The 13,084-nt window shown below is 38.6% G+C and overlaps 1 protein-coding gene across 17 annotated transcripts in view; it reads right to left on the reverse strand.

Moving 5' to 3' along the window:
* Positions 1-13,084, reverse strand: part of LOC117411175 (otoferlin) — a 138,163-nt gene that overhangs the window by 3,673 nt on the left and 121,406 nt on the right. For 8 of the 17 annotated variants that reach the window (XM_059025755.1, XM_059025753.1, XM_059025752.1 and 5 more), the window contains 10 exons: positions 12,347-12,484; positions 12,110-12,237; positions 11,660-11,830; positions 11,101-11,261; positions 10,752-10,894; positions 9,962-10,050; positions 8,651-8,749; positions 2,763-3,004; positions 1,718-1,896; positions 1,257-1,357 (listed from right to left, as the gene is read on the reverse strand). In XM_059025755.1, the coding sequence (XP_058881738.1) occupies positions 1,257-1,357; positions 1,718-1,896; positions 2,763-3,004; positions 8,651-8,749; positions 9,962-10,050; positions 10,752-10,894; positions 11,101-11,261; positions 11,660-11,830; positions 12,110-12,237; positions 12,347-12,484 (1,451 nt within the window). Of the gene's footprint in view, positions 1-405; positions 607-1,256; positions 1,358-1,717; positions 1,897-2,762; positions 3,005-8,650; positions 8,750-8,877; positions 8,977-9,961; positions 10,051-10,751; positions 10,895-11,100; positions 11,262-11,659; positions 11,831-12,109; positions 12,238-12,346; positions 12,485-13,084 lie in introns of all 17 variants that reach the window. The other 9 variants (XM_034018415.3, XM_034018427.3, XM_034018426.3 and 6 more) reach the window with 4 other exon arrangements.

Consider the following 13,084-nt stretch of genomic DNA (forward strand, 5'->3'; position numbering starts at 1 on the left):
AGTTCAGTTGTTGAATTATAACATATAAATAGCCACTAAATGCAAACAAAACTACAATGATAAAACAGGCCGCACAATGGAGTTACAGCAAGTAATCATTTTATCATTAAAAATGGGGTAGATTCACAAAGCTATTTAAGGAAAGGAAAAAACACAGATCAAATAAGAAACAATTCAGCCTCTAGGTGTGTTTTTCTTTTCTGAAATTAATTTAAATAAACAACTTTGAGAATCTAGCTCTGTGCTCTGTAATGCTTTCCATTTTCCAATGTTTTTACACTTTTGTGTTACTGACTAACAAAAAACAAGCAAAACCATGATACGGCAGGATCAACAGAACCACAATACAGGGAGAGACAGGTGAGAGACAGAGATAAAGAGAGATCGAGGGGGAGAAAGGGCTACCCTTTGAATTTCTGCAAGATTCAGGCTCCGAGCAGCTTCTTGACCAGGTAGCCAGGCATGGAGTAAAGGAAGAGGCCCACCATGAGAAGCAGGAGGACCAAGGCTAGGATTTTCAGGATCAGCCAGCGGTAGTTGTGCCAGATGAAGTACCGGATAGACTTCAGCGGGTTCATGAACCAGATAAAACTGGTATCCGGCCGACTTTTGTTTTAAGGAGAAGAAGGGAGGGACAGAAAGAAAGATGGAAGGGAGGGTGGAAGGGGTGAAATGGGAAACAGAAAGGAAAGGGGTTAAAAGATACAAGGAAAGAAATGAGGGAGAAAAAGAATACCAGGAAGAAAATAAATGACATTATTAATTATGAATGGAAATAAAAGTGAGGAATCCTGTACACCACAAGAAAACTATGACTGTACTTATGTGTCTATACATAAACCCTCAACAACGTGGAACTTGGGTGTTCAGTCGTATGCAATGTAGTTAACAGAGATGTTGGTCAAAGGCTTCCCATAGGGAAGCTATTGGACTGAGTTTTGGATGGCTAGGGAAGTCAAACCTCCCTGCCATGAATGAATCCCTTCTTTCCTGGCAGAGAACATAATGGAAGTTCACATATCACAGGACCTAAATCCCAAAGTGACTCTTGATAAATGTCAAGACAACCCCAAACTCCTTTTATTTGCAAACAGTATCTATCTTTCCACAGTGTTTTGTGGTTTCAAGGTAAACATTAATTATCTACAATGTTGGAGGGAAAACTTTCAGCAGGTTTTGGCCCTTGGGGTAGTGGGGGTTACCAAGTGGCTCATGGCTGTTTAAAGGCGCTGTAGTACAAATATAACGTGACTTACTTTGGTTTCTCCAAGGGCTCTGGCTCGTTACGGGCTAGACCGGCGGGGCTCTTCTCAGCTTCTTCTGCAGTTAAGAGTTGGAGCTCTGCCTCCACTTTACCCTGAAATAACCAAACAAACGTATTCATACAGTATACTATAGGGAAAGGAGCAATCGTGCATAAAATGTTAAATTAGTAGGCAGTGGCTAATGGTTATAAATGTGGATCCCAAGCCCAACTAAGGATGATGACAAAAGTCACTTTGCTATAAAGCACTGTTTACTGTTAGCGCCTATCACCTTATTTAAAGTTGGGATTAACATTTAGGGAAAGAAACCTCTTCCTTCACAATAGTAATAGACAGCAGAATTTATATTTTGTCTTGGAATTTCTTGTTCAATTCTTTTGAGAAAAAATGCTAAATTACAACTTAGCATGCATATCCATTCAGAGACTGAGAATCCCTGTGTGTTCCATTACCGTGAGTTCCATTTCATCATTCTCGTTCCGGGCTACAAAGGGCCACCAGCCCTTGACCCTTTTCTGTTTGAAGATGGAAATAGTAGGCAGCTCCTGCTCATTCAGCACCATGTCTATAGAGCACTGCTTTGCTGTTTTAGCCCCCCGAGGAAATCGGTTCAGGTCTAGTTCGATTGCCCCTGCAAGGAGAAAAGAGAAGAGATCACTTAAAATAAGAAATACTATTATACAAGTATATTCTGGATAGACTGACTTTGCAAAAGCTAAACAAGGATGCCCATTCACCATTTACAACGGTAGCGAAATTAAAGGGAGAATGTAGTCAAGTCTAATTATTATGGGCATCATGTAATCTCTTCATGAACTCGCCCTCTTTCCTTTTCTTAAACAGCTTTATTTTGCTTCCTAATTTTAATATTGGGCCTGGCATCTAGAAATCTGCACGCAGTGAAATATCATACCACCAGTATTATAGGAGGCTGTGTGGTCCAGTGGTTAAAGAAATGGGCTTGTAACCAGGAGGTTCCCGGTTCAAATCCCAGCTCAGCCACTGACTCATTGTGTGATCCTGAGCAAGTCACTTAACCTCTTTGTGTTCCGTCTTTCAGGTGAGATGTTGTTGTAAGTGACTCTGCAGCTGATGCATAGTTCACACACCCTAATCTCGTATCTTGTAAAGCGCTTTGTGATGGTGGTCCACTATGAAAGGCGCTATATACAAATAAAGATTATTATTACAAACTCCCAACCTGCTTTGCCAGGTGAAAAAATCTGTCTGCTATCCAGAGATGTAATCTTTGAAATATCCAGCAGGTGGCGTATATACTTATAGTTCTGGGTGACAAAAAAGAAAGGACTATGCAGAGACAGAAAAGATTTTTAGGGTTAAACAAAATTCTTCATTTTTAGCAAGACTACTCTGAATTATAATCTCAAAAGCATTTGCATCTTTCTAGTGTTTGCAAATTACCTGCACAATTCCCAAATGAAACAGAGGGGAACTATCTCTCTAACATGTTACTTAACTAGATGAGCCAAGTCGTACCTAGGAAGTCGTCAGCAGAGAAGTGATCCGCGTCCCACACTTGCAGGGTGAGCCGGGCGGGGATCTTATACTCAGTCTCATCCCAGGAGAACATGGACTCCTTCTTGGAGATGACAATCTTCTCCTCAGCAAGCAGATAGTCAAAGGGAAAGATATAACGCCAGTTGAAGTTTCCTTCGCCGGTCAGTGAGTGATAGTGGACGTCAGTGTCCTGTTTGTCCTCCTGCTGTCCCTTCAGCCAGCTGGGGGAGAGGACCAGTAATAACAAACAAAATCAGGGCAGTTTTCCACAAAATCATTAATTGTAGGGGGGTGCTGATACTCGTATTTTCAGAGTAATTGCCTTTAAGAAGATTTGCCGTCAGGTTTTAAGTAAATCAAAACACATCTATTTATTAACATGTGGATTTCAAAACAAGAAAAGCTGCCCTTCCCTCACCTTTACAATTGAGTGCCATTCAACGGCCATAAATTTCCACATTGAATGTTTTAAAAGCTGATTGGAAACAAATGTTCCTCTCATCTGGGGCGTTTTTACTGTTGTTCTGCCGTATTGAGGCCATAAACTGACAATGAAAATATGTCGCAAAACTAGCACTTGCAACTGATTCGTCATGTAGACGTGACCTTTCCTTTCCTTAAACCGCTCTGGAAACTGAGATTTAATTAACTGACAACTTCAAATTTCAAGGCAATTACTCAGAAAGTATGAGTATCGTCACATCCCTAATTCATTGGCCTGGCTTATTGCAACCTGACATGGGTGTGAAACAATTTTTTTGGAGACAGTAGCATTTCTAAATGCAGGATTCCATATGGCTGTATTTTTTAATATGAGGCCAGTGAGGTACCCGAGCAGTATTGCTGGCTCTTACTTAAAGTCTGGATATGCTTAGCATTTTTTTTTATCTGTATTTATTTATTTTTCTTTGGAAATTACTTTGGAAATGTTTTCATTTATATTGATCTACAGATGTTTTGTTGTTCTCTGACTTGGAATATTTATTGAACATGAACTGACAGCTGACAATCTTCCTGTTATTCTGTTAAAGTAAAATTCACATGCAATAGAAACCAATGTTTATCCTCTTCAGTCCCTCACACAGTACGCAATGCATTCCATAGGCACCCAAAGAAGGATATTAGTTACTGTATCCTTTGTGGATTAGTTACACTAGGCATATCTGCTGACCCAAAAACTAAAGCATATAGGTACAGCAAAAAGCAGTTTATGCAAGCAGTGTAACCCTTTAAACAATATGAATAGATTCATCCTGGTTTGGTAAACTAAATATCTGCAGAAATATTTGTTAAAGAAATACAGGTATATGCAATTGCACTTACGATTATTATAATCTGCATATGCTTAAAGGGTTAATATCAATATTGAATCATGTTACAAATAATGGACAAAGACAACCTGTGCAGTGGTATAACTTGCATAGTAAAGTTTCAAAATTTCAACTAGTATTTTTCCTAGTTTCTAAATTTCAACTAGTATTTTTCCTATTATTAGTATTTTATATATATAGACTGCTGTGCAAAAGTCTTTCTACACTGATGCATTATGAGCATCAACAATTTACTCAAATCCTCCACTAGTGTTTTCTACTATTATAACAACCTTGACTTAAAGAAGGAAAAACATTGAGTGAAATAGCTTGCATCACTCGATTTTCAAGGTGTGGTATCTGAAGCATAATCAACAACTACAGAGAAACATCATCTGTAATTGACAAACCCAGGACTAGAAGACCCAAAAAGCTGTCTAACAAGGATGAACAATACTTGATGCTCATAATGCATCAGAGTAGAAAAATGCAACATGTCTAAGACTTATATACTGTATATATACAGACACAATTGTAGTCAAAAGTTTACATACCCCAATGGAAATTTAGAATTTCTAGAAGAATTTTAGGAAAAATCTTTTGTAGCAAAAGTTTTGCTTTTGTGGATGAGGAAAAAGTTACAATAAATAGATGTCTTCTATTCAATTTCTTTTGCAAAACTCCAAAAGTACTAATTTAAAAGTTGCTAGAAAAGATTTTCCCTATAATTATTTGTTTTCGAGGTATTTCTAGAAATTATAAATTTCCAACTTTTGACTACAACTGTGTATATATATATATATATATATATATATATATATATATATATATATATATATATATAGACGCACACACACACACACACACACACACACACACACAAGCATTCAATGCAAACAGGCCAAATATGCTGTTATTTTATGTTTTCAATGACTCTTAGTCATGGCCTTCATGAGACGCTGGCTTTGAGTGGTGAAATTATTTGGAAATGGAAACTGCATATGCCTGTCAAAAGCTTTTAGGTTGGGAAAACTCTATGTAGGCAGTCAGAATGTTCCAGCAATTATCAGCTAACCAATCCATTGGTTTACTTTATACTATTTCCAGAAATCAACCACCAACAAATAATAAAAATACAACCATATACACAGCATTTGTAAATACGTTTTCAAAGACTGAAATACATTTTAGAACAAACATTTACTGTAACTGGGTTTTATTAATGAGGATGACTTAAGCTAATTTTGACCAAAGCAGATGGCTGTATGATCATGCATGGTAAAACAAGAATAAGGTGCTCTTACAGTCACAATACTGCTAAAATCCACATAGATAAACTCTAAGTAACTAAATGCATGTAGGCTGGAATGTGCACTCTGAATACTGAGCAAATAACCCAGGAGAACGACTGTAAATGCTCTACAAGTGCTAGTTTGTTTGATCATCTATAGTTGAATTAAATATACATGCAAAACATCCCTGCTTGTAATGCTTTCATGCAAGAGGTGAATAAAAATATCCACTTCGTGAAAGTTTTCATGACAAAAAATGGTTTGTCAAGCAAGATGAATGATAAGCAAATAAGACAACACCCATTAAACCCATTAAACCTATGCCCTATTTCTTATTCCAATAAAACTATGTAGATGTATGAATGTGTGTGTGTATAAATATTAATTTATATACATATATATATATATATATATATATATTGCATAGAACTTTGGCTGTATAGTTATTGTTTGGAATTATTTTATTGTTGTATTGTTATTTATGGAGTCTGGTCTACTTAGGTCTCACTTTCTATTAGTGTTGCACTATTGAGATGTACCTGTTCTGGCCCTGCGGGTACAAAGTGAATAAACTAAACAAAAAAAATGAAAATTCTGCATATATATCGTATATAAAACTAGTGCTGGTTTGCGGTTATTATGCTGGGTATTAAGTTTTAATAGTTGTTCCTATAGCTCTCTGTGACAGAGATCGAATGAGTCTTAGTGTTAGATCTCCCTCTCGACCTGTGAGGGCACGGTGCACGAGGAACAGAGTACCCTTAATGAAATGGCACGACAATTTATTCCGTAGGGTAGATGGAAGTCGGTCAGTTCGGAAAGGGGCGGAGCTATGGCACCCGAGCTCAGTGACCCAGACGGTAAGCAGCGTGGCATCCGAGGACTGGAGGAGCGGATGCGCTCGTTAACCTCGGGGTCATGGGCGAGGTTATAAATAGGGGGGGGAGGTCTAACACTAAGACTCATTCGATCTCTGTCACACTCTCTCATTCTATATTTTAGCTTAATTCAATTCTGGCTGTGGAACCCTAACTGATTGGGAAAAAGCACTTGAAATCCACAATGGATAAAGTTCAATATATATATATATATATATATATATATATATATATATATATATATATATATATATATATATACAGCCGTGCTCAAATTTGTTGGTACCCTTACAGCTCATTGAAATAATGCTTCATTACTCCTGAAAAGTGATGAAATTAAAAGCTATTTTATCATGTATACTTGCATGCCTTTGGTATGTCATAGAATAAAGCAAAGAAGCTGTGAAAAGAGATGAATTATTGCTTATTCTACAAAGATATTCTAAAATGGCCTGGACACATTTGTTGGTACCCCTTAGGAAAGATAATAAATAATTGGATTATAGTGATATTTCAAACTAATTAGTTTCTTTAATTAGTATCACACATGTCTCCAATCTTGTAATCAGGCATTCAGCCTATTTAAATGGAGAAAAGTAGTCACTGTACTGTTTGGTATCATTGTGTGCACCACACTGAACATGGACCAGAGAAAGCAAAGGAGAGAGTTGTCTGAGGAGATCAGAAAGAAAATAATAGACAAGCATGGTAAAGGTAAAGGCTACAAGACCATCTCCAAGCAGCTTGATGTTCCTGTGACAACAGTTACAAATATTATTAAGAAGTTTAAGGTCCATAGAACTGTAGCCAACCTCCCTGGACGCGGCCGCAAGAGGAAAATCGACCCCAGATTGAACAGAAGGATAGTGCGAATGGTAGAAAAAGAACCAAGGATAACTGCCAAAGAGATACAAGCTGAACTCCAAGGTGAAGGTACGTCAGTTTCTGATCGCACCATCCGTCGCTTTTTGAGCGAAAATGGGCTCCATGGAAGAAGACCCAGGAGGACTCCACTTTTGAAAGAAAAACATAAAAAAGCCAGACTGGAATTTGCTAAAATGCATATTGACAAGCCACAATCCTTCTGGGAGAATGTCCTTTGAACAGATGAGTCAAAACTGGAGCTTTTAGGCAAGTCACATCAGCTCTATGTTCACAGACGAAAAAATGAAGCTTTCAAAGAAAAGAACACCATACCTACAGTGAAACATGGAGGAGGCTCGGTTGTGTTTTGGGGCTGCTTTGCTGCGCCTGGCACAGGGTGCCTTGAATCTGTGCAGGGCACAATGAAATCTCAAGACTATCAAGGCATTCTGGAGCGAAACGTACTGCCCAGTGTCAGAAAGCTCTGTCTCAGTCGCAGGTCATGGGTCCTCCAACAGGATAATGACCCAAAACACACAGCTAAAAGCACCCAAGAATGGATAAGAACAAAACATTGGACTATTCTGAAGTGGCCTTCTATGAGTCCTGATCTGAATCCTATCGAACATCTATGGAAAGAGCTGAAACTTGGAGTCTGGAGAAGGCACCCATCAAACCTGAGACAGCTGGAGCAGTTTGCTCAGGAAGAGTGGGCCAAACTACCTGTTAACAGGTGCAGAAGTCTCATTGAGAGCTACAGAAAACGTTTGATTGCAGTGATTGCCTCTAAAGGTTGTGCAACAAAATATTAGGTTAGCAATCCCATCATTTTTGTCCATGCCATTTTCATTTGTTTTATTATTTACAATATTATGTTGAATAAAAAATCAAAAGCAAAGTCTGATTTCTATTAAATATGGAATAAACAATGGTGGATGCCAATTACTTTTGTCAGTTTCAAGTTATTTCAGAGGAAATTGTGCATTCTTCGTTTTTTGTGGAGGGGTACCAACAAATTTGAGCATGTCTATATATATATATATATATATATATATATATATATATATATATATATATATATATATATATATATAATATCAAAAAGATAACCTAATCATTTACCTTCCAGCTAAAATGTTAAATCGATATGTTATTATGGGCCCTGCTAAAAAAGTGGAACATACAGTATTTAAAGACTACTTTGTTTAATTAAATAAGGTTATTCATGAAGCCAACAATAGGTTTTCATGAATACCAAACTTCATCGGTGAAAAGGGCCCTACAGTACCTGTATAAACTTAAAACACAATATCTTTTTGTGGGGGTGGAATATCTACCATTTTTAGAATGGGGAAAACCTCATGTAGACTGCACATTTAATTGGCATGGTTTGAATTGTCTTGTGCGGCATGCAGGTGACAGAATGAAAGGGCGAGAATGCGTGCTGCTGGCCCCTGGGTCCCAGGATGTGAGGAACTAAAGGGGAGAAGGGAAAAAGAGCCATGCAATGGAGTCATCATTACCCCCTGACATAGATGTCAGACATCTTCTCTCCTGTCATGAAAGCATCATCTTCTAGTACTACTTCATCAGTGTTCCAAATAATAACACGCAGCTCATAACTAGACCACAGCACGGCAACAAAACAGAAAAAACAAAAACAAAAACAAAAACAAAGGGAAAGAAAAGAAGGTTATTTACAGCGACACACACTTCAGGCACACTGAAGGGCTGCTGTGCCCGTACATACCCCCGTACAAAAATGTCACTAGATTTCTCTCCAGTGAAGTAATCATCGTCTTCCAGAATTACCTCGTCTGTATTCCAGACTATTACTCTGAGTTCATATCTGGCAAGGAGGAAGGGACACAAGGTCAAAGCACAGGCCACCTCTCCACCATGAGGAATTATTCTGTTCCATATCTCAGGTATTCTCCACTAATTCAACAAGTCCTGGCATCAACATACACAGCATCTCAACAGAACAAAGCCCACATCTCTGATAAAATGTTAAATATATTTAAAGAACTGTTAGAAACGATACAGTACAATAACTTTAGAAACATTTAACACTTACCAACCAGGTGGAATTTTATAAAATTATATATCAATAAACCTTATATATCAATAAATTATACCTACAAAAAGGTTGAAGGTAACTTGCCCCCCCCCCTTCCCCCCTTCATAAGCTGTTAACTTGAATGAGAATTTTGTAACTTAGCCTGTGAAAGATGACTGGTAGAATTACACATTTCAGTTATTTAGTTATTTAACACAGTGAACTCGGAAAAGGAAGAAAAAAGGTCTGTTCTCAATTAACTCCAGACAACACCAGGAGATGCCAAGAAGACCAGCGAGCTGGGATCTCAAAGTATGTACAGGGCAGTACGAGGTTCTCAGCTGTACAATGCCCTGTAAGGATTGTACTCTTCGGTATTAGGGTCCATTGAGAATTTAAAATATTCTAAGAACAATATTGGGATGGACAAAGATTAGAAATAAGTGAACAAATGGGTAACCAAGGTCACGCAGAATAGGGAAGATTTGGGATAACAGAAACGATGCAAAATGTAGCATTTCCTGGATGAAATACTAGAGGGGCAAAATGGTAAAGCCTAGACTTCTAAAAAACACAACATAGACCTTTAGTCATAAACCCTATATATCCACTCTATGAGACATGGCTACAATTTTACACCTGGGAAGACAATACTGACTTTCCTGTGATAAAACTTCCTATTTTCAATAAGATCTGAACACGTCCACCCTCCTGGGTACAATCAGGCAATCCTGCACCACCTCCCTTCCTAGTCCATTGCTTTCACGAAACCTACTTCTTTGGTTTCCTGGGTGAGATGTCAATGGCAGGCCCTGGCGCTGGCATATCCATGGGGAACATGTCCACCCACATCTCAACACGCCCCTGCGGAACAATCAGAAAAAACATTCAGATACTTCAGAGACTCAAATCAGCTCACTTAAGCTTTACATACACTATAAGGGGAGAATCAATACTTTTTTGCATATAAAGCCACAGTATTCTGTGTAGGATTACTAATCATAGACAGCAAACAATAGGACTGTCAGGATTCACATGTGGAAAATATATAAGAACACAAGAAAGTTTATGAATGAGAGGAGGCCATTTGCCCCATCTAAATTATTCTGGTTGCTAGAAGCTGATTGTTCTCAGAACTTTGTCAAGTTGGGTTTTAAAAACATGACTAGGTAACCCATTCCATACCCTCACCACTCTCTTTGTGAAGGTGTGTCTCCTTCCCTCTGTTTGTCTCCACTTAATTTCCAACTGTGTCCTCTGGTAATGGTTTCTGTACCGTGCTTAAAGTATTGGTTAGGGTTAACTATGTCAACTCATTTTAAGATTGTAAAGACTTGTAATCATGTCCCCTTTAATTCTTCTTTGTTCTAAGCTGAACAGACAGTTTGTTCAGCCTCTACCACATGTGCACTATGAACAACAGAAACACACACCTTGCCCCACCCATTTTCATTTATAAATCCACCTCAACTAAATGTTTCTTCACATCTAAATTCCAATGTGTTTTTTTTACTGAGGTTCATGAATGCAAACAGCCCTGATTCCCCAGGTTGAGGGTACCCTACCTGCTCGATCCCTGGCTTGTCAGGGTTGAGGAGAGGCCTGGTCTCCACATGCTCTGGAATAAGTTTACAGCCGACGCGAGGGATGTCCTCCCAGTGCTGGAGGGCAATCAGGGCCAGGTGCTCATCTGTCTGCTTCTTCAGCCCTGCAGGGATATAATCAATACAATACTGTGAGGAGGCACCGACAGTGTATCTACCTTATATCTACCTTATACTCTGATATGTGAAATGCGCAGTAATAAATATATATGTATTATTATTAACTTTCGTTTCCAGATTAAAATGATTTTTTGAATGTGCTCCTATAAGAAAACCAAAGTTAACTAAGAGAGTAAACTACATTTTGTACCATTTTCATCTTCGAGCTCAGTTGGTCCCAAGAACACCCTGTTTGCCACTTTAACTCTCCCTCCTGGTCCAAAGTGAGGTCCATCCACCTTGCCCTCTTTACAGAGCTTCGTCAGGATCTGGGTGGGCTTCATGGGGTCCCTCCAGACATTGTATCCATGGCTAGGAACAAAACACAGCATTGTAAGTGAGAAGAATAGCAAAGGCAAATACAGAAAGTTTGCCCCAAACTCAAATCGAGCACTGCACGTTACATTGCCTTCTCAAAATTAGCAATTCACTGACATACATATAATTTTACAACAACTTACTGGCATACATATCATTTTAACCTATTTGGGAAGCCAAGCTGGTTTTTATTTTTGGCTTCTCCACCTCAACAAGTCATTTTCTACTGACTAGATGTTGGGTAGTCAGCTGGTTAGCAAACATGTATCACAAATTGATTTCACCACCAAGCCACCACCTGCCACTAGGGATGCTCTGGAGTAAGAGGTTGAAAGCTGTCCGTATGGAAAAGCATGTGCACAAGTAAAAGGTCTTTGTGACGCATCCCTCACATGGAATAACTCTGTGCGATGCCGCAGGTTGCCCTTTGCTTGCTGTAGTATCGATTCTCCAGGTCAATCTTTGTTTCCCCAATGAGATCGTCAGATCCAACTAAATCCCAGTCATAGACCGAGACTGTAAGCATGGACTCCATCGGGAAGGTGGCTTCAATATCGAAGGACCTGAAAGAGAAGAAAACAAAATGCAAGCTTTATTGCTACAACAGATTTTACCACCAAAAACAAGAAATGAAATTACATATGGAAGCTACTTATTTCATTTGATATTAGAGCATGCTGGTACACACAGAATATTTATGGCTAGCCTTTGGCCTGCGGTCTAAATTAACCTCTTTAGTACTTTGAATCTTTCACCCTGGACCACTCAACAGAACCAAGATGTATCCAGTCTAGTAGTTGTATAGTTTTACCTCTTTCTGTATTTAGCTTAACAATACTTACTTTCCAAAAATGGGGTTTAGCTGTTTAGAAATGTAGTTTTCTTTGTCTTTGATTTCAGTTTTCCCTAGTTTGATAACAACATAGGGGTCAGCTTTTCCATTGATGTCAGCAGGGTGCAGATCTGTGGCCTGTAAATGACAGGAGAAAGCATACATTTTTTATTTAAATTTATTCTGACATACAGAGACATATTTGTACATCTATATTTGTGTTAATAAAAGAAAAAGTAGCACGTACCCTGACCACATACACTCTGACTAGTACGTTGACTGGATCGTTGTTTGGGATTCCTTGGAACATACCAAAGTTAGGGTCAAAGCCAACCTCCTTGGTCACATCCTCTGGAAGTGGGACTTTATATACACACAGAGAGCCCTGCATTAAAGATACACCACAGGTCAATATTCAGTGGGTCATGGCATGTGTTGCTCTTTGCCTATTCCTAGCCATGTTGGTATTTACCTGCAACTAGAAGCAAAGGTGCTTTTTTAGTTACCTGCTGAAGTAACACAAGTAAATACCATTTGTTTAAAAGTTTATGAATCCTTCATGTAAGCATTGGCTAAGTTCATTAAACAACTCAGAATGTGTTTTAACACTGATGCTGTGTTATCTAAACTGGTCTACAGGATGTACATGATGGGATAAAAATATTATTGGACCCTGGGTTGCAAGAGGATAGTACCCAAATTGAACGTTATGTTTTTTATACTGTTCTTGTTCGGTGATACAAGGTGAGGTCAATTTATTTGGAATTTATTCAAAGGACTTGAACCATTGGATGTGTCTTGCAACCTGTGCATTATATAAGGCCTATAGCATAGTTATGGGCAGAAGCAGAATTTGAAAGGGGCACGACTGAGATCATCTGTATTCTTGAGAGCAACCACAGTACTTCCAGGAAATCAAGGACCACCGTGCCACAGCAAACCTCCTTAAGAATATCTGCTGATGAGTATTAAAGCAGCACGAAGC

This window comes from Acipenser ruthenus, chromosome 6 (assembly GCF_902713425.1).
Source record: "Acipenser ruthenus chromosome 6, fAciRut3.2 maternal haplotype, whole genome shotgun sequence".
NCBI lineage: Eukaryota > Metazoa > Chordata > Actinopteri > Acipenseriformes > Acipenseridae > Acipenser > Acipenser ruthenus.